At 40.7% G+C, this 22,579-nt stretch overlaps 2 protein-coding genes across 4 annotated transcripts in view; one reads left to right on the top strand and one right to left on the bottom strand.

Annotated features, from left to right (window-relative positions):
* Window positions 1-13,368, bottom strand: part of LOC132087341 (protein adenylyltransferase SelO-like) — a 24,643-nt gene extending 11,275 nt beyond the window's left edge. Inside the window, 13 exon segments of the mRNA XM_059493432.1 lie at window positions 331-417; window positions 419-458; window positions 2,518-2,601; window positions 3,164-3,236; window positions 3,868-3,937; window positions 4,833-4,920; window positions 5,598-5,665; window positions 10,203-10,301; window positions 10,401-10,457; window positions 10,561-10,625; window positions 11,341-11,469; window positions 11,707-11,825; window positions 13,156-13,368. Coding sequence (XP_059349415.1) covers window positions 331-417; window positions 419-458; window positions 2,518-2,601; window positions 3,164-3,236; window positions 3,868-3,937; window positions 4,833-4,920; window positions 5,598-5,665; window positions 10,203-10,301; window positions 10,401-10,457; window positions 10,561-10,625; window positions 11,341-11,469; window positions 11,707-11,825; window positions 13,156-13,330 — 1,154 coding nt within the window. The 5' untranslated portion in view covers window positions 13,331-13,368.
* PDSS1 (decaprenyl diphosphate synthase subunit 1) overlaps window positions 12,952-22,579 on the top strand; it is a 22,514-nt gene continuing 12,886 nt past the window's right edge. Inside the window, exons 1-4 of one of the 3 annotated variants that reach the window (XM_059493558.1) lie at window positions 12,952-13,061; window positions 15,181-15,245; window positions 16,044-16,167; window positions 16,550-16,680. In XM_059493558.1, the coding sequence (XP_059349541.1) occupies window positions 15,181-15,245; window positions 16,044-16,167; window positions 16,550-16,680 (320 nt within the window). In that variant the 5' untranslated portion in view covers window positions 12,952-13,061. Of the gene's footprint in view, window positions 13,062-13,328; window positions 13,620-15,180; window positions 15,246-16,043; window positions 16,168-16,549; window positions 16,681-21,707; window positions 21,828-22,579 lie in introns of those variants that run through there. The other 2 variants (XM_059493549.1, XM_059493567.1) reach the window with 2 other exon arrangements.

Here is a 22,579-nt window from a genome sequence, read left to right as displayed (position 1 = left end):
TCTTCCTAATAAAATGTCTTAAAAAACAAGCGAGGCAAACTGAGAACAGAAAACTATGGGCAAAAGTCCTACCTTAGTGAAAGGAAAAAGGATCACACAACATCAATAGCTCCCTATAGTCCTATTTTACTACTATTTTTGACCCAACAAAAACTTTTCTCCCCACCCTCTAATCTTATTCTGGCTAACAACTAATCCAGAATCAATTCCCAGTTAAAAAAAATGAAATATCTTAAAAGCAAATCCCTTTCTTTCCTAAGCATATGGTGATTACAGTGTCTCCATCTCACTAGTTCCTTTAAGCATTATGATATTTTAAGGATTACTTACAGCTGCTTTTGCCTGGGATCCAATAAAGGTTTTAGAGCTTGTAACAGCTTGCTCAGATTAAACAGCCCAACACTTGCCTGATTTCTTTTTATACCTCCTTTCATCATCAGATGTATTTGGAACAAAATCTGTTTCAAACAAAACATTACTTTTCCATAACAGAGTAATTACAATAAAGAATCAATGATAAAATATTGAAATACATTCATTTTTATACTTACACAGCAAACTTATAGAAGACTTAAAACCACTTAAATATTTAAAATTAGATCACAAGAATACTTATTAAAAGTGAATTAACTCAAGATCTATCATTTGCAAATCTAAGGAATACATCCTGCACACACAACTTCCCATATGTTACAAGTGACATTTTCCTACCTGAAGATACAAGGTAAGTTCAGATGATTACAGCGAAAAATAAACACTTTTTCATTAAAAACAGTCTTTTACACTTAAGTTCAGTATTTGTACTACTTCTAGTGCACATAGATTAAGCAAACATATTTAGCACATAGATTAAGCAAACAAATGTCCAACTAGATTCAGGATTTAAGTGTTTGTGGAAAAGTCACACATATAGTAAACATGTATTTACCTGTACAGTAAACATGTATTTAATAGGCCACCTAAGCAAGATTTGTTTCAATTGGACAATCGAGCTTTGTATTCACATAAAAAATACGCCTATATCTGGATTTTATATCCAGTAGTAAAATATTCTATCTAGAGCAGCAGTGTGTGAGGGGATCAGTGGGAGCCCCTCACTCAGATCAAACCCAGCTAAGCTGATCAATGCACACAGCATCACCTGAGTCCTCAGAGGACACTGACAGCAAATGGAGCTTTAAGGAGGACACTCCCAACTCATCTGTCAGATCTGGTGAGTGGTTCCAATCTGAATTTTGACTCTAACACTTCTCATCTGGCTCTAGGGCACACTGTCTGGCTGGGATAGTTAGTTCTGTTCACAACAGCCTGTCTGGAGCTGTGTGTTGAACTTGTGACCAAAGCAGTGCTGATAGCACAGCAACGTTCTACACATTGCTCAGCAGGGCTGGCCCAGCATCAAGGGCTCAATTCTCATTCTGCAAGCCCAGAAAATGAGGCTGGGGTGGGCCAGATAGGAAGGGATGCAGCTGGGACAGCTGAGCTCAGCTGACCAAAGCGATATTCCACACTTACAACATCATGATCAGCAATAAAAACTGGGGGTAGTTTTTCCAAGGCATTTGTTGCTTGGGAACTGACTTGGCATCAGTCTGGTGGTGACATATGGTGAGTGATTCTCTTTGCATCACTTGCTGCTCACTCCTGTCATTTTTTCCCCTTGACTTATACAAATGTCATTATCTTGATCCATAAGCTTTTTCTTAGCCTTGCTTTTCCAATTGTCTCACTCAGCCCACAGCAGGGAGGGGTGAGCCAGTGGCTTAATTGCCAGATGGGTTCAACCCACCCTATAAAGAAAGATCTAAAAGGAAAAAATCCCCATTTTGTTCAATACAATAGAAACAATATGACATTTATTCTCATGACTTTTCCTTAATTTGAGGCTGCAGGCATGAAAACACATAGCAAGATAACCACTGCTGATTCTGAAGTTTATTCAGTTGCAAACTATAAACAATATTCTAAGAATACACATTTATGTACATACTGAACCTGTACCTATCAATCCCAGACTGGCTGAGTTAATACTTTCAAAGAAAGGTTCCCATGACTGTGTAGGTTTGATTTCTTTTCTTCCACCATATAATTAGCTGCTGTGACTATAAAACTAGAGCTTTCATGCATGCAAGTTACTGTATTCCACTTCTGCTTTTGGCTGCTTCCAGCAATACACAATTTTTAGTTTTCTAGGCTTCTGTTGTAGTATCTATTGAATTGATGGTGATCAAGTAGAAACACTCTCATGGAAATGGGTTTAATAGTAATATTTCATTAACAAGACTTTTAGTCATTGAATGCAACCTATATAGTGTATCATAAAACTGGTCACTAATGCAATTTTTTTCCCTAAAGCTCTTCAAACAGTACACATGCTTAGGGTTTTTCTGCTAATAATGAAAGGAGTTTTCATGCAATGGAAACTATATAATTTAATATAAAAAGATTATTTTAAGTAAAAAAACTCAAAAAACCAAAACCAACCAACCAAACAAAAAAACCAGATGCTACACTCACCGGGGTCATAGGAGTCCATAAATCCAAATGGACCATAATCTATTGTTATGGACAACAAACTGAAGTTATCTGTATTGCACACACCTACAGTTAAACAGAAAGGAGAAACAAAAGTTAAAACTCCACCTGAACCCCAGTCTCTAGGCATTCTGCTGTGAAACAGGTGCATTGAATTTAGAGAGCTCTCAGGAATCAGACTCTGAAGAATGTCCCCATCCCTGTGCCCCCAGCACATGCCCCACAGCACAGCCAGGCTGCTGCTCCTGCTGCTGTTTTGGGGTAAATCCCACAAATCTGCAGCAGAGCCAGATAGCTCCATGTCCTGAGCACTGTAACAGGCCAGGGCTGGCTGTGGAGGGATCAGATTCAGAGCAGTTAAACTCACACATGGCATCAGCACCCTGTCTTTGTGCACTGCACTGCTGCAACAGCTCTGAGTATTCTTGCTCCCCTATTCTCATCCTGTCAGAGCTGTGCTCTGAGAGATCTGACAGTGTAACTCTGTCACAAAGCCCCTTGTGTGACAGATAAAGCTGTAGGTGAACACATCAGCAAAACAAAATATCAAGGTGACAAATAAAAGCCATTTTAAGTCCATTACTGTAAAGTGTCCCTCCCCTAAAGCCAAAGTCATCTGGCACCTTACCATGTGCAAACCCCACAGACATCCACAAGGAAATGAGATTCGCAGTCTCTGACACGACCGTAGAGAAAAATTCCTGAAATCAAATATATCTTTTACTTCAAGTCCTCTGTATCAAAAACATTGAAATACATAAGCATTTTATTCACTTTAGAAATATGTAATACATTCCATTTTTCAAATTTAAGCATCTGTCAGGACTTGTCATTCCCATTCTAAATTATATGAATGCATAATAACCTTATTCAGCAAAGACTATAGTCAAATAAGTATACACAGATGCCCTTAAAGTAATGAAGAAGTAAAATTAAAAAAAAAAAAAACCAAAACATACTATTTATACTAGGCAGTGTACTAGAATATACCATTTATACTACATTTACATTAGCAAAAGCACATTTCATCACAACATAACTGATCACTGATAACCTATTTGTAAAAGAACAAAATAGAACAAAAAATGGAAGCTTCACAATAAACATTTCCAAAATGGAAACTGGTAAAAAATGTTCACATTTGACTTTGAGAAAACAAAAAAAATCAAGAAGTACATTTTTACTGCAGAGAATTAACAAACTTTTGCTAATAAAACCTGGAAGCTCACTTCAAATTTTAAAATCTTGTAAAACTTGAAATTGTGAAGATCTTCCTGTAATTTTTGTTCATATGCTTGTGGAAAATAAAAATTACTCTCAAAAAAGACTTACCAGGTATCTATTTGAATCATTCATAGCTATTGATGGAAAATGTTCCTGGATGATAAAGTCTAGCAATCTTCTGTAACAGCAGAAAAAGAATTCTTTAAACAAAACTGGTACTTTGGAACTGATCATTAAAAATTCTTGTTTTCAAACAGCAAAATGTTGATCTACAGCTTGCCACAAATAGATATTTTAAAAAATCAATCTGTTTAGACTAAGTCTATTAATCACATTAAGCTCTTCCAAAATTCTTAGAGATAAAACCTAAGGTTGTAGCCATAAATAAGACTGGACACAGTCTTAAAATTAAAACAGAGAGAGTTAAAATTATCCCCACATTAAATCTTCAGAGTTAAAATTATCCCCGCATTAAATCTCCAGAGCACACCAGGACATGGTTCTGCATGCAGCAATATCCATTTCTTAGGGAAAAAATAAGAGTTTGCATTTCCAAAAAAACGGTATAAGATTAGAAGGAATAACCATTCTACATCAGAATTCTCACAAAGAAAATGTTCTGACTGAATTCTTATGGAGTAGGGTTACTTCCACAGTAGCTGACTGTTCCCAAAACAGTTCTCCACATTCCTACAAGACAGGCTTAGGGAAATGGGATACATGCATTGAAATTTGCAGGACCTGTCACAGAAAACTGAGAAATGTAGGAACTCACACTTTCAACTCACAAATCTTTTTGAAACAACTCCTCCCTAGTGCTTAGTTACCGGAAGTACCTAGGTATAAAACTTTCCTCATTTTGTAAGATCCAGGCTTTTACACATCTCAAGGGTTTTACCTTTGTGATGTAAGATCTTTGGTATGCCTGTATAAAAATAGCAGATTACCTTTCTGAATTATGTAATCTCACTTGCTAAATAATTGACGTCTAAATTCCAACTGTATACATGAATTCTAATGTAAGTTGATGCTTGAGAAAACTATTTCAGTTACTGTGAAGATTCAATTCAAACCTTAGTAAGTCCAGTTCCCCAGAGTGAGCCAAGATTTCCAAGGATCCTATACGAAACCACGACTTGGCAACTCGTAGCACTATTGCACCTTTAATATAAAGACAAGAGTGTTTAAATGGAAACAGAGCATCAACAAAATAAAACAGTTCCATAGCAAAAGCCACCATGTGTTGTTTCTATAGACACAAAGTTTGTATACACACAGTTCAAATGGTATTTTTTTAAGTATGCCTAACACATAACAGATGAATATGTATAACATAATTTTACCACACATGCATTTTAATGATGAAGCTTGATTTGCTATACCAGCAAGCACAGGCAAAATTCTGTTATTGTATTAATACTAGAATCACTTCAGAAATGCCAGCCTCAAAGAAAGAACACAAACAGATTTGTCCCCATGTTGTGCCATCTCTCTCTTTTTCAGAGCAGGTATAGATGATACAGCAATGATATAGCCACAGCAGCATTCCATGCATCCTGGTAGTGCTATCACAACAACGGAAAGCTTCCCTAGATTTCAATATCATTTTTGTAATGGGAAATGAAAATCAAAATTATATTCTTTCAATACATATGCCACAATCATAGAAGACCAGTTCAGAGGGCTTTCTTCAACCAAGATATATTTCAGATTGATTTTCTCAGGAGGGGTTTTATATCTTAATAAATTAAATTAAGCCAATTTGTTACTTTTTATTACACATTTTTTCATGGAGAATTAAGTTACAATGTTGTAATATTTTAAAATATGCTCATTACCTCTTTCTTTCTTAATATTTCCATTGTAAAACTGGTCTCTCCACACATCATCATCACTTACAACTAAGCTGCAGCAAACAAGAAATGAATGTTAAAAATTATCTCAGCAAAAGTAATTAATATTGAAGATCAAAGTGATATTTTATATAAATTCATTTTCTTCATAAGAAGAAAGATTGTTTTGGTGGCATAACTTTGTATTTACAAATGACACAGGCAAAAAAGATCCTGAGGCTTAACAAGACTTTTCTTGGAAGATGGCTGCTCTCAAAAAGAGCAGTGACAGATTACTGTGATTGTAACATTAACTAAGTCCCAATTTCCCTGGGGACAACATGGAAATTATGAGGAGAGAGAAATTAGAAACCAAATTGCTGCATCAGATGGAGGTTGCCCTTGACATGAGCCAAAATTATGTCAGAAACTTCAGGGACAAGTCTGTGACCCTTAGCAATCACTGCTACTGGTACTTGGATTTTTAAAACCAATCTCTTCCTTTCATTTGCCTTAAAATTCTGCACATCCTATAAATTTTCATGTTTATCCAAATATTGAGGTTTGTGAGAGTTCAGTAAAACTTGCTTTAAAATATTTCACAACTTGCATTAATTTGTTTTAATTACATAAAATATGTAATTTCCTTGTATTTCCTGTTCTGTCAGGAAAAATCAATCCTCACAAACTCACAATCCTCACAAAAAAGGGCATCATGTTCATCTAAGGTTAACAAGTAGGATGTTTTCGCTCCAAAACAACTGGGATTACTCTGACAATCCAGCTTGGTGCCATCTTCCCAAAAAGATTTTATCCCCTCAATAGGCACAGAAGACTCCCTGTTCAAGACTCTAGCTGGAGGATAATTTAGCTCACTTTGTATAATTCTTTGTATAATTCTTCTTTATCTTTGCCTGTTAACTGGAAAATATTCTTTACTCAGGAGAGACATGGACCTATTGAAGTGGGTCTGGAAATAACCAGAGCTGGAACAACTCTTCTGTGAGGACAGACTGAGAGCTGGGGCTGTTCATGGGGAGTAAAGAGAGACCTTACAGCCCCTTCCAGTCCCCAAAGGAGCCTACAAGAACTGGACAGGTACCCTTTACCAGGGCCTCTAGCAATAGGACAAGGAGGAATGGCTGCAATCTGAAAGAGGGCAGGTCTAGATCAGATATTAGGAAGAAGCTTTTTACTCAGAGGGTGGTGAGACACTGAACAGGTTGCCCCAGAAAGGCACCATCCCTGGAAATATTCACGGTCAGGTTCGATGGGAATTTGAGCAACCTGATCTAGAGCTATTTATATCTGCTATTAGGTAGTTGAAGACAGCAGAGAAGACAGAACCAAACTTTTCTTCGAGGTACACAGCAAAGAACAAGAGACAAACCTATTATTCCATTCATAAATATGACCTAAGACAGCCACAGTGTTAATTCTCAAGAGTTTAATTTTGGAAGTACACTAGATTCTGGTTTTACATACTTGAGCATTGAAATTTTAGAAAGAATTCGGCTGAACCAAAAATGTGGGAAATTCATATAAACAAAAATATGTACAAAAAGGTAATGAAAAGAAATAGCATGAAGTCTTACCTAGTGCAGTTGCTTGCAACAGTAACTGTGGGTTTGAAACTAAATTATTGTTATTGTATTCAGTATTTTTAAAGATACCTAGTAGCTATTCAAGCTGAACGTTTTGCTAACTGCAAAGAACAGGCAGTGAATTATTTCAGGAGGGGGACAATATACAGAAATCAATCTGCTCCTTTTATTGGAGCTGTATTGATACAAGTAGAATTAGAGTGTTTTGTTTTTTTCTTTTAATACTCATTTGGAACCAATTAGTATGTCTGTAGTATTAAGTACAAAATGCTCTGAGCTAAATGAGATGGAAGAAGAAAATCTTAATCCTTCAAGAGAAAACAATAAAACTTAGAAACAGAGAAGGAACCTCAGGCACCTACAAAATACTCTGTGCAGCTGAGCAATAGGGGACAGAAGGCACAAAAGTTGTGCTACTAAACTTTACTGTTTTGGACAGACCTCTGCCAGAAAGGTTGTTTCCTTTTTACTGTGTAGCTCTTAGCAGGCTCTCTGCAAAATTCGTACAGAATACCAGCACTTCTACTGCAGATAAAAAATCCATGGAGGCCTCAACATTTAGTTAGCACGGACGTGCAACACTTGAGAGCTGGCCAGGTAGCTGAGCAGCCACACATTCCCACCAGAAAAGTAGCTCTCCAATGGTCCCTGCAGTTGGTAAGTACTGTAAGGCAGCAGCAGACCAGCTGTACACTGACCCACAGGAAACAGAGCACTGAAATTGCTCCCACAGCAAAGAAGCTGGAACAGCATGGAAAGAAGGAAGGAAGTGTCGGAAGGAAGGAAGTGTCGGGAGGAAGTGTCGGAAGGAAGGAAGTGTCGGAAGGAAGTGAAGGGAAGGAAGTGTCGGAAGGAAGTGTCGGAAGGAAGGAAGGAAGTGTCGGAAGGAAGTGTCGGAAGGAAGTGTCGGAAGGAAGGAAGTGTCGGAAGGAAGGAAGTGTCGGAAGGAAGGAAGTGTCGGAAGGAAGGAAGTGTCGGAAGGAAGGAAGGAAGGAAGGAAGGAAGGAAGGAAGGAAGGAAGGAAGGAAGGAAGGAAGGAAGGAAGGAAGGAAGGAAGGAAGGAAGGAAGGAAGGAAGGAAGGAAGTGTCGGAAGGAAGTGTCGGAAGGAAGTGTCGGAAGGAAGTGTCGGAAGGAAGTGTCGGAAGGAAGTGTCGGAAGGAAGTGTCGGAAGGAAGGAAGGAAGGAAGGAAGGAAGGAAGGAAGGAAGGAAGGAAGGAAGGAAGGAAGGAAGGAAGGAAGGAAGGAAGGAAGGAAGGAAGGAAGGAAGGAAGGAAGGAAGGAAGGAAGGAAGGAAGGAAGGAAGGAAGGAAGGAAGGAAGGAAGGAAGGAAGGAAGGAAGTGTCGGAAGGAAGTGTCGGAAGGAAGTGTCGGAAGGAAGGAAGGAAGGAAGGAAGGAAGGAAGGAAGGAAGGAAGGAAGGAAGGAAGGAAGGAAGGAAGGAAGGAAGGAAGGAAGGAAGGAAGGAAGGAAGGAAGGAAGGAAGGAAGGAAGGAAGGAAGGAAGGTTGGTTGGATGATATCCCTCCCTACCTGGCTCTCACTTAAGGGCTTGACTTTACACTCCCAGTGCTCTGCCTGCTGTTCTGCATGAACATCAAGTCCCATGCAAGTAAAGCCACTCAAAACTGAGCCAATGCATATTGGCTCACTCTTTTGACTTAATGTGCAACACTGCTCACTGGTAGCCTCAGTGTGTGACTAAAATGGCACTGTATGAAGTGTTCTGTATCTGGCAGTATAGTCATAAACTGGAGCACCCCATTGGGAACACAGTACTTAAAATTAATAGAGCCAACCAACCTGCTGGGTGTTCTGGGATAAGCCATAAGGTTTTTCCTCCCACTTCTGCCAAGACTTGACAAGACCTCTGTTAAGTGCATCCCACCAGCCCCAGTACAACAGCTCCCCATCGGGAAGAATATGGCTGTCAGCTGGGGTTTTTCCAAATTAAGTCTTGCAAACAGTCTGCAGAGCTTGTACAACAGTCAAGGGAGCCAGGCATTTAACCAATCTGCCAGCAGAGAGCTAAAGCACACTGTGTGCTCAGTAGAATTCGTGCACAGAAAAGGGGTAATTTCATACTGGTTTTGCACTGAACAATTTGTTGAGATGACAGCAAAGAGAAGCTCTAACCTGCCAAATGATTTCCTGCTGATATTCAGACAGATGTAAAGTTCTGCATTAACAGCCAACAGCAAAGAGTCTCAAGATGAAGTCAGTGAATAAACCATCAAAAATGTCATTTACAAATACTGCACTTCAACAGAGCAAATGAGTTAGAACTAATGCTAAAGAGATTTGCAGACACTTTGCAAATATAGACACCTAGCCATGTGGCAGCTGAGTACAGGCCTTTTCTGCGGAACATTTGCTTTCTCTAAAGCCTGAAACACTGCAGTACAGACTTCAGACTACTTGGAACACAAAATGAACTTGGTATTTTGAATGTGAAATCTGAAAATATTCAGTTACTTGATTCTGAGAAAATCATCCAATGAATGAATGTGTTAGTCTCCTTTGGTTCACACAGAATTAGTTTTAAAATTTTTTTACAAACTCTCTCTCTGCTGAAGGGGTGTTTGCATAGACAAAAAATTGAGAGTAATTGCCTACATTCAGTTCTACATTCAGTCAATATTAATGTTTGTTCATATGACTGACAATTCTCCCCAACAATCTTAAAAATGACAGTACAAAAATAGCCCCTTTCCACATTTTCCTAGTTGACTAGATTCTAGAATTTGAATTGACTTTACAGAAATGAGTCTTTATTACACTGAAGTTAAGTTGTATTTCTAGAATATGTGATGCAATTAATTGCTGTATTTTATTATTATTGGAAAGTTTTATCCAAAAATCTGTGGACAATATATTTTGTTTTGATTGTGTACATATGAAGAGATCTTTCATCTTGGGAACTAACTGCCCTGCTTTATTGACGTTCAGTGAAACTCAGTCACAAAATTACCTGTAAATTAGTATACTCTGAACAAAGGAAAGAAAAATACCTAGCAGCTCTGCTTGTGGGAATTCCAAGATGGTGCATGGCCTCACTACATAAAAACTCTCGAATAGAAGAGCGAAGCACAGCTCTCCCATCACCATTCCTATGGAGAACAGAGAAATAAGGACCAGGTCATAAAATCAAAGCAAATTTCAAAAAGAAAACATTCAGTTTTAGCGTACACAGAGTAACTGCAACTAACCTGGAGTATGGGGTCTTTCCTGAGCCTTTTAACTGCAGTTCCCACTTCTCACCATGCCTGCAAAAATACCATTGGCATTTCTAACAATAGATCTCAGGTTAACCATGAGTCAGCTAGACTGAACAAAGAGTTCAATCAGACACTCAAAAAAAAGTCACACCTGTTTGTATATACTCCGATCAAGTGGGCTCTTCCATCCCCCAGCTGACCTGCCCAGCTACCAAACTGACAAAAATTAAAATCAAGTTATTGTTCTCTATCATTTATAGAAGTTATAACTGAAACAATACAGATTAAATCTAGGTCCTCACAAAAGACACATTTGCTCACATTAAAATGTTGAACCCTAAAGCTGTACTTCCACACTCACTCCAAAAATGAATCAGAAAACCACAGTAACACCAGTAATCCTCTTTTTTTTTAACCTCCCAGCTACAACGTACAGCTACAGACCTGTCTTTTGTATAATGAGCCTTTAAACCCACATGGCTTGCTTTGGTTTTCTTTAATTGGAAATTACAAGTCAAATTCTAGCATTCTTCTCCATGAATAATCATAGCCATTTCAATGGAACTTGAACCTTAGTAATCATGGTGTAGAAGTGAGGCTCTGTCCTTCTCCACTCCTCTGAGCTATTAGTATTAGATACTAATAGTTGGCCAGATTGCTGGGCTGCTAAGCAGACTCAGCAGCTAATGAAAGTTAAAAACATAATTTGCTTCAGGGATAAACAAAAGCAGAGCAAGTAAGCAGGGTACAGTGGAAGGATATTATAGTTCTTTTCCACCTGCAGCCCATTATGAAGAACAAGTTTGCAATCAAAGTGTTAGTAAGTGTTCATGTACTCACAGACATTCACTCATGTACTCACAGGTATTATCCAGGTGTAATTCACAAAGACCCACACAATTCCACCTGGAGGAACGAGTGCCATACTTACCTGGTGACCCCCATACCTATGGGCCAGTGGAACAGACCCAAATATCACTTTGCCACCACTGACAAACTCCAGAAAATCAGATGATCCTTTGACAGATATATCAAGATCCAAAATATTTTCAAGAACATCCTGGAGAAAAAAAAATAATACTTGAATATGATCAAATTGTCAGTGGTAATGAACATGTTTTCTACAGATTTCATCATTAAAAGACATCTCACAATATGTTTTAAATGCTCTGTTTGTTTAAAGTATTTATTGAAAAGATATTTCAGGATAAACAGCATATGAATATTAAAATATACTTTAGTACATGTATTATTAATTTCTACTAATTAGAGAGGAATAAAAAAAACAATAGCCAACCTTTGAAACAGCTACAAGACGAACTCTAGATTTAAAAGGTGTAGGATAGACAACTGAAAAAATGCAATTTCTCACATTACGGACATAATTTTCTTGGATCACATCAACTGGAAAAGGATCTGTAAACATGAAACAGACAATAAATGCTGCATAAAAAATAATTAATCATATTATTCTTAATATGCTTCCTCTTAAATTCAGCTAAAATGCTTTAAAAACAATTAAAACATATAATATTACAACTTTACCTATGTATACTAAGCCTTCATGAAAAGCAAGCCCAAATAAATTTAGGATTTTATTGTTTGGAATTTCTGAAAAGGACTGATTTAAAGAATCTATCAGGACATTCTAGTTTTAAGATCTAAATAATTTCTAAGAATAGATTGAATAGACTGTGACTGGAACAGTCTCTGGGCAGTTTGGTGTGACACTCAGTTATAGACCCTAACAGATATCTGCAGGAGATAGAGAAGTTCAGCTTTCTCCACAGCTGAACAATGCAGTGCAACAAATTTAAGTCACTGTGCACCAGCAACTGCTGTGTACATTCCATATGCAGCAATGATCACCACACAACCCAAGAAAACAGATGAATCTTTTCTGAGTAATGTAAACAGTGAATAAATGGGTGAGAAGATGTAGCTTTTGCTGTAGCACACGTGTACTCAGAAGCTGTGCTTCATTCTTCCTTCAGACCTACTCTATGCCCTTTTCCATGGTAACAGAGGACAAATATTGTTTTAAACCAGCGTGGTTGACCATCTTTATGGACTTTTGCTTGCAACAATCTTACAATTCCACATTAATTATAAAATTTCAGTACCTCATAGACACTGTTTTGTAAAAATTTTAAGTTAGCTAACATCTTTGGAGCCTTGCTGCTAGCCGTGTTTCTCACTGCCTCTAATGACAGATCTTCTTATAGCCAGCTGCCACAAGATTAATCACTGATGATTATTTCTTAATGCTCATAAGTAATTGCATCACCTGATGAAATTAGTTCTGTAGTGTTATCATATCAATTAGCTCATTTTGTATGCCCGAGAGCTGGGAGAGCTAGAATGCTTTGTGTACTTCCAGAGATGTGTCAGGTTATCAACTCTGCCTTAACACATAACTGGGACCGGGGGGGTGGGGAAAGCTCCTTATGACCAATCTAGTTTTAACTTTAAAGCTATATTTGACTGTGTGTATCAGGTCTTAGTTATTGCTTCAGGAGCTGCTACAACTCAACAAGCAAAATCGCCGGGCAGGACGCAGTAGTACAGAGCCCCGGGACATGGCACGGCAGGAGCACAGAGCCCGGGACCGGGCAGGGCAGGACTACAGAGCCCCGGGACCGGGCAGGACAGGTGTACAGACCGCGGGACCGGGCAGGACAGTAGTACAGAGCCCCGGGACCGGGCAGGGCAGGAGTGCACAGCCCCGGGACCGGGCAGGCCGTACCTAGGAGGCTGTCGGAGGACAGGGCCCAGGCGCAGAGCTCCGCCGCCCGGCGCCGCGGGCACTGACCCGGCTGAGGGCGGGAGGCGTTCGGGGCCGGGCAGAGCCCGCGGGAGCCGCACAGCGCGGCCACACAGCTCCAGGCCAGGCAGGCAGGCAGCCAGGGCCGCCACCACATGTCCGCAGACCTCGCCTTCCAGAGCCGCCCACGAACCCGGCCGGAGGTCTCCCGCCCCCAAAGAGGGCGTTGGGGTGCCCGCCCGGCGCCGGGCCGGAGGGCGGTGGCGGCGCGGGGCTTCCGCGTCCGGGTCGCGGCGGTGCCGGGAGGCGGTGCTGGTGCGGCGGGGCTGGGGGACACCATGGCCTTGCGGTGGTGGTGGCGGAGCGGCTCGTGGTGCCGCCGGGCTCCGCCGCTCGGCTCCGTGCCGAGCCCCGGCCCCCGCGTCCCGCCGGCCCACAGCGCGGCGGTGAGTGCGGCGGCGCCGGGCGGGCGCGGAATGAATGGGGCGGGGGCCGCCGGGCCGGGCGGGGACCCGCGGCCGCCGCTCCTTCGGCGTCCCGCAGCCTCCGCCCGGGAAGCGCCACGGCCCGGGGGTGGTTCTCTGCCGGGGGGTCCTTGCTGGGGGCAGAAGCGCGCTCGGTGCAAGGGTAAATTCCGGATTAGGGGTTTTCAGCGCTGGTCAGTCTGTGAGCCTCTCGGAGCCGGCCCTAGGTGGGAGCAGGGGAAGCGGTTCTCATTATGTGAGATTTTGAAGGCATTTGTGTGTGTTAGCTTTGTGAGCGGTAACGGGGCCAGTTCGCTCACTGCCTTCACAGTGAGCTTCTTCACAAGGCCAGGCTGCTGCTCGGAGCCTCGCTGAGGTGCTCTGGCTGTCCTGACCCAGGGACAGTGCTCTGGCGAGCGCGTCCAGCATCCCGCAGCAGCCGCTGTTCCAGGGTCAAGCGGCAGTGTGAGGGAGGGAGGGAGTCTCTGGGTGCCCGCGCTGAAGGATCAGCTATTTTTAGCGACAGAACGCGGTGAGAGGTTCTAGAGAGCGACTTGGGAATGTCTCAGCCCTAGGGCCGGACACTGAAGTCAGACAGCAGTGGGTTGCAGATCTGTGATAAGCTTGAGCTCCTTGCCTTGTCTCCTTGCATGGCCTTGTGTAAGCACGGAGGATGGAGGAGTGCCCTTGAGCCTTTACAGGGCTTTTGTTTGTCTCCCACTGTCCAAGGAGAGAGAGGCTTTACTTTAATCCGCGTCTGAGGAGACGCTGAGGCACGGGGAGCAGGAGCAGGTCTCCTTGAGCATTTCTGTGTGAGTTTTTCCAGAGGCGGTTGGGCGAACACGTGGATTGCAGTGATTTTAGGTTGGCTCAGCCCAGCATTGGGCAGGGCTCGGTACTTCCTGGCAGCATTCCCAGGAGCAGAGTAAAAGCTGTACTTCCTTCCTCAGCCTATTTCTGCTGGAATCTTGTACCTGGGAGTGTGCCTTCCTTCCCCCATGCTCCTGAGCTCTGCCTGCAGGGAGGGATCCTTGGAGAGATTGCTGCATTTGCAAGTCAGGTTCTGGATATTTAGCAGGGAAGATGGGCAGATGTAAATTATGAACATCAGGCAGAATTGAAATTGCTTCAGAGAAAACAAGGATGTGGTTTTCTGTTAGTGTACTGAAACAGCTCGTGCTTTTCTCTATGCTTTGATTGGTGCCAGGCAGGAAATATTTAAAAATCGCACCTTGCTCAAGTGCAAAAGCAAGGTTTTATTGGAGCAGCTTTGGTCATTTAAGTGATAAGCCTCCTGGGCTGGGCCTGCGAGGGGAGAAAGTCCAAGGCTGTGGAGCAGACGAGTCAGGTCAGTGTGCCGGGTGAAGGGTGCACTCGGGTCTCACGTGGTGTGGAAGGGGTTATGAGACTCCCTTTGCTGCTGGGTTGTTAAAATGGAGAAATAGAGCAATGGTGATGAGTACATTTTTTTTTTTTTTTGTAGTCAAATGTTTTCTGGCAGTTTAAAGTTCTGATAAACTGTCCCTGGTTTTATTTTTTGCAGATGTGTCACATTACCCAAAGAAGTTCAACTTTCTCGTTTCCAAAAATATGTAGTATATTTTGGCGGTAAGTTGGAGATTCACATTGCTGTGCAGTGGGTGAGAACAGAGTTATTGGGTGAACTGGGCAGTTACACCTCTGAGCTGTAAACTTTGAAAATAAGGTTACTTAGTCCAGTATAGACTGCTGCTGTAGGGCTGAGTCTGAATCTCAGTCATCTATCCTGGAGAGTAACGGGCAAAGCAAGAATGTTGCAAGAAAATACATACAAACAAACAAACAAATCTCCTACACTAAATACATCTTAATGCATCCAGGTGGAGCTTTCACCCTTTTCTCATGAACTTTCCTAGCACCATCACGCTACCTGGAAGTATTGATTTAATTTATTATGTAGCTGGGTATACAAGGGAAAAAAATATCAAATCTAAGGAATATTTTTTCAGGAGTTGACCTGAGAGGGAAGAAAGTAACAGAACAGTTGGGTTTCCAGAAGTGAGGGCTCTATCTCCAAATGTAGGCTACACTATCCATAGTGTATTCAAAAGGAATAGATGGAGAGCAAGTTGGTGTTCTGTGTCTTAGAATATCTGGGGTCCCTTAAGGGCAGAGTGTGTGTGTGTTTGCCAAATGCACTTTGCCAGGTCCCAAAGCTTTATGATCATCAATACACAGCTCTTCTGTCCTTGCACCTTACTGTCTGTCTGAAAAGGAGTGTTTTGATGTCTTCATATATTTTAGTCATTTGGTTAAATGGGGTGTGATGGGAGAGGGAGAGAAAGAAACCCTTTCAGATGTTTCTGTATGGGGAATCAGGGGAGCATGACTTCTAACAAGCCTACTCTTGAAAAACACTGTCCCCAGGTTTCATCACGCAAGTACATCCCACTGGTGCAGCTGCAGTAAGACAATTAGTGATGAAAAATACCAAGACCCTTTTCAACTTGGTAGAAAAGACTTGAAGAATCTCTATGAAGACATTAAAAAGGTATGGGATTTTGGTGACTATGGTGGCATGTCATGATGATTGTTTTTAATAGCAGCCATCAGTTTGGATATTTATTGAAGTAATGTTATTTGTGTTTGCAAATTAACACAATGTGTATATTGCTGTCTGCAACTTAAACTGAAGGCAAATGGAGCATTTCTCATATTTTATAGAACCAGAATGCAATTTTTTTTTTCTGATTTGCAGCACTGGAATGCATCATTTACATTTCAGATTACTCATAGTAATTTTAAAAATAACTCGAGCTTACACTGGGTGGAATGAATGTAAGCAATAACCTTATACATGCATACTGTTTTATTTACACTAAGCAGACTGACTTTGTGACTTCTATGCTGAAATGCTCTTGTCCTTTTTATAGGAATTGCTGGTGTCTGCAGCAGAACTTAAGGAAATGTGTGATTATTACTTTGATGGGAAGGGAAAGGCCTTTCGACCAATGATTGTGGTGCTAATGGCTCGGGCTTGCAACATTCACCATAATAATTCCAAGTGAGTTGGTCACTTTCAGATATGCACATCATGCTTGAAAGTTATCATTCTTGTGTCTCTGATAAATACTTTATGAAAATAAAATGCTCCTCAGGAAAACCTGAATGTAAGTTCCATCTTGAAGCTGTATTTTTGTAGTTGTCAGTGCAAAAGGAACTGCTGGGTTTATTACATATTTCCATGTGTTAAATTGTGGACTATACTGTGCTTGTAAGCAGGGTGGATAAATAATGTTGCTGAATTATTATATTTGTAAGGCTTTTAGTCAATTCTACCTTCTTGCATAAATGCTTTATTAGAACCTTTAATACTCTTTGAAACTATGTAAACTTCATTAAGTATTTTCATTTGTAACCACTCCTGTTCCTATTAAACTCTGGTCACAGGTAAGAAGTTTGCTGTGATAAGTTTGCTGTGAGATTTTTTTTAGTAATTGTGCAGAAAAGCTGTTAAAGAGCTGGTATGATTATATTCAAAGCTGTGAGATTTTGAAAACAGTAAGAGGTTTTTTTTTCCCACCCTCTAGTAGAAAGTTTCTACACTTTGTGTAAGATTCTAAGCTAATTAATCTGGTGTAATCCTTATGATCTCCAAGTTACTTGAAAGCAGTTTTAACTGAGCAGATCATGCTTGGCCTGTATTCTCTGTCACTCCTGAGTCTGGCTCGTTGCAGATGTTTCACTCCACACCTTCCTATCAGCTGCTATGTTTGCATTTTGAGGAAAGATGTTGGCTGGAGTGTTCTCCAGTTGCCTTCCAGTCTTGCCTTGTATAGAATTCCAAGTAGATGATCTTTGGTCCCTTTCCAGAAATGTTTCTAGACTAATTTGTTAGTTTTAAGGGATTTCTCTGAGCTCTTGCACCGTTTTCTCTCTGTAGGACTAGTTTAATGCCTTGTTGGACTTGATTACTTCTCAGAGCATGGCATGTATTTTGTTGCAGGGATAGCACCTCCCCCTGTAGCCCCTACTATGTGAATGTAATTATGAAGGAGAAAGCAAAACTGAGCTTGCAGTGTCCTTTCCTCTGTGTGCCAGTTCCTCTTGTTTTAGGAAAAGTCATCCAGGATTAATGAACTTTGCCTCAGCCAGATTCTGTTGTCAGTTCAGGACTGCTTCTTGTCATTGACTCTGAGATAGCAAAAGGAACAATATTGGTTGTGCAAATCCTCAGGAATACCTTTTGCCACAGACTGGCTTAATATATTCATGGGTGATCTTGACATGAAAAACAGGAGTGTGAGGATGGCACTTTTTGATGGCAGAGTCATTCTTGATGATCATCCATCTGTGGTGAAATGTAAGGAAGTACAGCAAACCAAAGCTTTCTGCTTGAGCTTGTAGGGTCTCAGATGTCCCATTAGGGCATAAGCCCAGTGTGGTTTGCAACCACCTTTGTTATGAAAAGCCTTAAAGATACCCTAGCATGCACCAGCCATCCAGGTCAGCTACAGGAGTGTATATCACACTTCCTGAGATCATCAGCCTGCCTGATCCCTGTGCTCAAAATAAGTGAAGTCCAGCTGGCTTCAGGGGTGGATTGCAAGGATAATCATGAAGATTGAAGACTTGTGGTCTACAAATTTATCAGGAACAGAGTGAAAGACCTACTTAAAACAAAGCATTATGTTTCTAAGAGAATGGAAATTTAGGAGGAGATTTAACAACAGGGACAGTGAGTTTTTGGAGCATCTTTGGAATGAAAATAATGGTAAAAATAGTTTTATCTCATTATAGTGTGTAGCATGAAAAGCTTATGAACAAACTCATGTGTTCAGTACTGAGAAGGCTGGAACTGATGTCATACAGTGTGGGAGTAGAGCAGTGAATCAAAGAGAGGTAGCAGTAGAAAGACTGAATTTGCCTGTATGCTCAAAGTGTATTTGCTGTCTTTTGACATATGTATATGCTCATGGACATATTCTTATCCACATGTTATGCTGTCTCAAAACTATCAGGGCCTGTTTTGAGACCTGCCCTATGCCAGTAAGAAGGTGCCACATATTCCTGGGGCGAGTGTTTGCTTTGCAGTAGCCAGCCCTCAGCATAAGTCCTCTGATTTCTAGATGCCTGTGTCATTTGGCAGTGTTTGTACATCTGTTGTGGTTCTAATCAGCACCTCCAAAATATGTTCAGTGTTTCAAAGGCCTCCTCAATAATCTGAACGTTCCTAGTACAAATCAGGCTGAGTCACCATCTTTGTCCTGTTGCTTTTAGAATGAATTTCTGAGTGGCAAGAACAAAAGTGTTTCAGCAATGGAATGGAATGAAATCTCAGGGTGTTTACCTTCCTGTTCTGTGCCCTGTGCCAATTTTTCCAAGCCTGTGATTGTAATTAAATATCCCTTATGTTGATACAAGTCTTCACTGTACTGCTTGTTGGTTATTGCATGGTGGCCAATGCTTTTGAGGGTTGGCAAGGCCATGCGAAAGGAATTTACATTTGTACTGTGGATACCCAGTTCCTATGAGCTGATAAAGTTTTATGGGCATTTTCTTCTCTTTTGCTTTTAAGCTGCTTGAAGCAGGCTGTCTTACACCTGCTCTGGGTGTATATATATATATATATATATATATATATATATACACACTTCAGTTCACAATGATACTATGATTGATTCATTATTGTTCTTTCTTAAAGCAACATTGTGTCCAGGTGGCAGATTGTTCTTGCAACTTTTTTAATGGGGAAAATTGAGTATGTAGAGAAGTAATACTGCATATTTTTAACTCTGCTACTCTTCTACAAACCTGGGGGGGAAAATACTTGCCTTACATTTTGCTTCTCCCAGTGTTTTTTAAAGATGTTTTTCACTTTCAATTTGTCATTTTCCTTGAAGCAGTTTATCATTCTTTTCCTCAGTTAATACTGATTCTTCTCCCAGGCTTGTTTTTATTTGTTGAGGCTTTGGTTCCCACATGTGAAGAGACTGACCACTCCTGTACTGTTCATCCCCAGCATTTTTTTTTTTACTTTTGCCTCTGGGGTTTGTATTGCAGATGTTCAGTTTCTCCTTCATCTTGTTGCCATTCTCAACTGTAATATAACTTGCTGGACCCAGCATGCTTTTGCCTGCTTTTTCATTTTCTTTTCTTCCTTTTCTGCAATTTTTGTATAAAAGGTAATACTTTTCCTTATTTAGCTGTTAAAATAACAGTTTGGGAAGGCTACAGGTCCTGATCTTACAAGGCAGTCCCAGGAGACCTCTTTCTCTTCTCCTCCAGAATAGCTGAGGTTTCTCAGGAGAATGGAACGGCCAGGTGGCTTTGCTTGCAGGTTAGGTGACATTGATCATTTATGTTTAGGTTTGAATTAGGTGAGGTATTTACTATACCCTCGCCAGGCTAACTGTTTTTCTAGAGTGAAGTCACTTCATTGTGGTCATAATAAGGAAAATGACAGTTGTATAAAGAATTATCTGAATTACTGCCAAAAAGATAAGTGTCTGAAGTGTGTTGTTTCTTTGCTCTTGAAGTTTTAAGTGTCCTAAGTCCTACCCTGAATCTTTAAGTCCCTTGGGCAGTGGCTTTTTGCTTACTGATAGCAACTTTCCTTTGTGTGAGAGCAAGAATTGTTGTAAATAGTTTAAGTTGGGGTCATGCAGACCCTCAATTTCACACATCCACTGCCTGGATTTCTTCACATGCCTGTGAAGAACTTCACAGAATTATCACTTAGCCTGACAGGACCTAGTGTTTCTGTATTCTCCAAAGTGTTCACAAATGAGAATTTTTATTTCTATTGCTACAACCAAAAAGAGAGAGGCAAATAAGAGAGGGCCAAAGAAATACAACAATAATAGGTAAAACAGTGAGCACAAAAGTTTGGGGGGGTGGGTGGGGAAGGGAAATAAATTTATCAGAATAGCGTAAGAAACAAATAAAATGGCAATAAAATAAAATTGAATGTTTCCTAAAGATAGAACCTGCCAACAACCTTAGTTCCCTTTAGTTCCCTTTTGCTTCACTCCTCCAAACTGCTGTTGTCAAAAGCCCATAGTGCCAGCTGCTCTGCAGTTTTCTCTGGTGTTAGCACATGCAGCCTCTGTGCTTCCCCTGTTCTGCAGTGCCCTTCTGTGTCACAGACTCTGTTTCTGTGATGATTGCTTCTTTCAGCCCCAGGGCCTTAGCAGGAGATTGATGCTTGAAGGACTGTGGCCATAGCACAACAATGTTGCAAGTTCCTGTTCTCATTTCCTGTCCTTAAACTGGCAATATTTACTTATTGGCAAACACATTGCCTCCAAGCTTTTTGTTGGAGAGTGTAAATACTGGTTTGTGCGGTTTTGAGTTTGGCCCTCACCCTTGCTGGGTGGTTTTGGTTGGTTGTTTTGGTTTTGGACAGGGATATTTGGAGTGAGACATTTGGGCTTTCTTAACCTATGTGGTCAGCCTTGGCTTGTTCAGTGTTCATGAAACAAGTTCTGTAATGGAAAACACCTCAGGGTACAGCACATCTATAAAACCTTATCACTGAATCTAGCAGGGGGTCCTACTGAAGGACAGAACATGATTAGTCATTTAAAATATTTGTAAATATACATCAGCTCAGGGTGTCTTTACTTTGAGAATGACCTAAAAATGGCATCTTTCCACTTACTGGATTTGCTGTTATCTATTCAGTTACTGCCACTTTTTGCCTTTGTTTTGCAGGAGAAGCTGAATGAAAAATGGCAGGGGATGAGAAAGATCCTGGAGTTTGTGTGTTTTCCCCTAAAAGTAGGCATGCTCTGATCTAGAATTAGTCTCACAAGATGCATGCAGGAAACAATTGCAGAACGTTTTTTGCCAGCAGTGGGTAGAACCTTGCTTGAGACTTTGTGGAAATAGTAGTTTTAAAACCCCTTCAGATGAAATTGTCACATTTGATACAACATTCTGGAAACCATGAACATTCCTATGCCATTTTTAGTCATTGTCAGAGATAAGATAGAGTATAATGCAGAACTTTTCAGAACCTGCTTTTGAAATAACTGGTTTTGTGCTGTCTTCATACTACTGAAATATTTCAGTGTGTCAGTGAGTGTTGCCATTTACTGCTGCTTCCCAGCAGGAAGTCCAGTCTGCTGACATAATTAATGAAAAAGGGAATCCCCAAAAGGAGAGCAGTGCATGAAAGAGGCTGGAGACCTTTACAGTTTTTTGAAGGTAAGTTTTCTCCTACTTAGTAAGAGTAATTAGTTTTGGAAAACTATTTACACTGAACTAGCATTTGATTAAATCACTAGTCTGCATTAAGACTTGCCTCCAAACAACTATGAAGGTTTCCAGCTCTTATTTTCTGTTGTGTAAAAGCCATATTTTCACAGCCTATGAGCTACCCATTCATCCTGCTATTGTTCAGGATGTAGAACTCCCACTGACAGCAGTGCAGAATTCTGTGTAGAGGTAGGTGTCAGAATGCAGTGTTACGTCAGCAGACTGCAATATGTTCTTTCATTTTGTGATTAATCACTACATTTCAAAGGACATAGGTAGTGCAGGAAAGTTTTAAATTCCCTTAGCTGCGGTGAAATTATCTTCTGGCTCAGTTCTTTTTCTGTTCTCCTGTAAAATAGTATAATTTTCTCTGTTGTCTGTGTACCAGAAGTACATTATTTATATATCAGAAGTAGTTTCTTTCTTGTGTTGTGGGTTTTAGTTTTTGTGTGTTATTGTTTTGTATGTGGGGCATTTTAAATATCCATGTGGACCTGTTACACCTATGAGGCAGGGCTGACTGGGATAGCCATTTCTGGAATCCTGCATGTAATCCATGATGAAAACAGAAAAATACCAGAAGACAGTGGTAGGGGAGATGGTCCTTTGTGTGAGCTAGGTTGGCTCTTTTATGTGCCTTTTGCCAACTTTGTTCTCTAGATAGTTGCTTCTGTGTTCTTCCCTTACCTTCTTTTCACCTT

This window comes from Ammospiza nelsoni, chromosome 1, assembly GCF_027579445.1.
Source record: "Ammospiza nelsoni isolate bAmmNel1 chromosome 1, bAmmNel1.pri, whole genome shotgun sequence".
NCBI classification, from domain to species: domain Eukaryota; kingdom Metazoa; phylum Chordata; class Aves; order Passeriformes; family Passerellidae; genus Ammospiza; species Ammospiza nelsoni.
The sequence above is the reverse complement of the archived record's forward strand: the minus strand, read 5'-3'. Positions and strand labels throughout refer to the sequence as shown.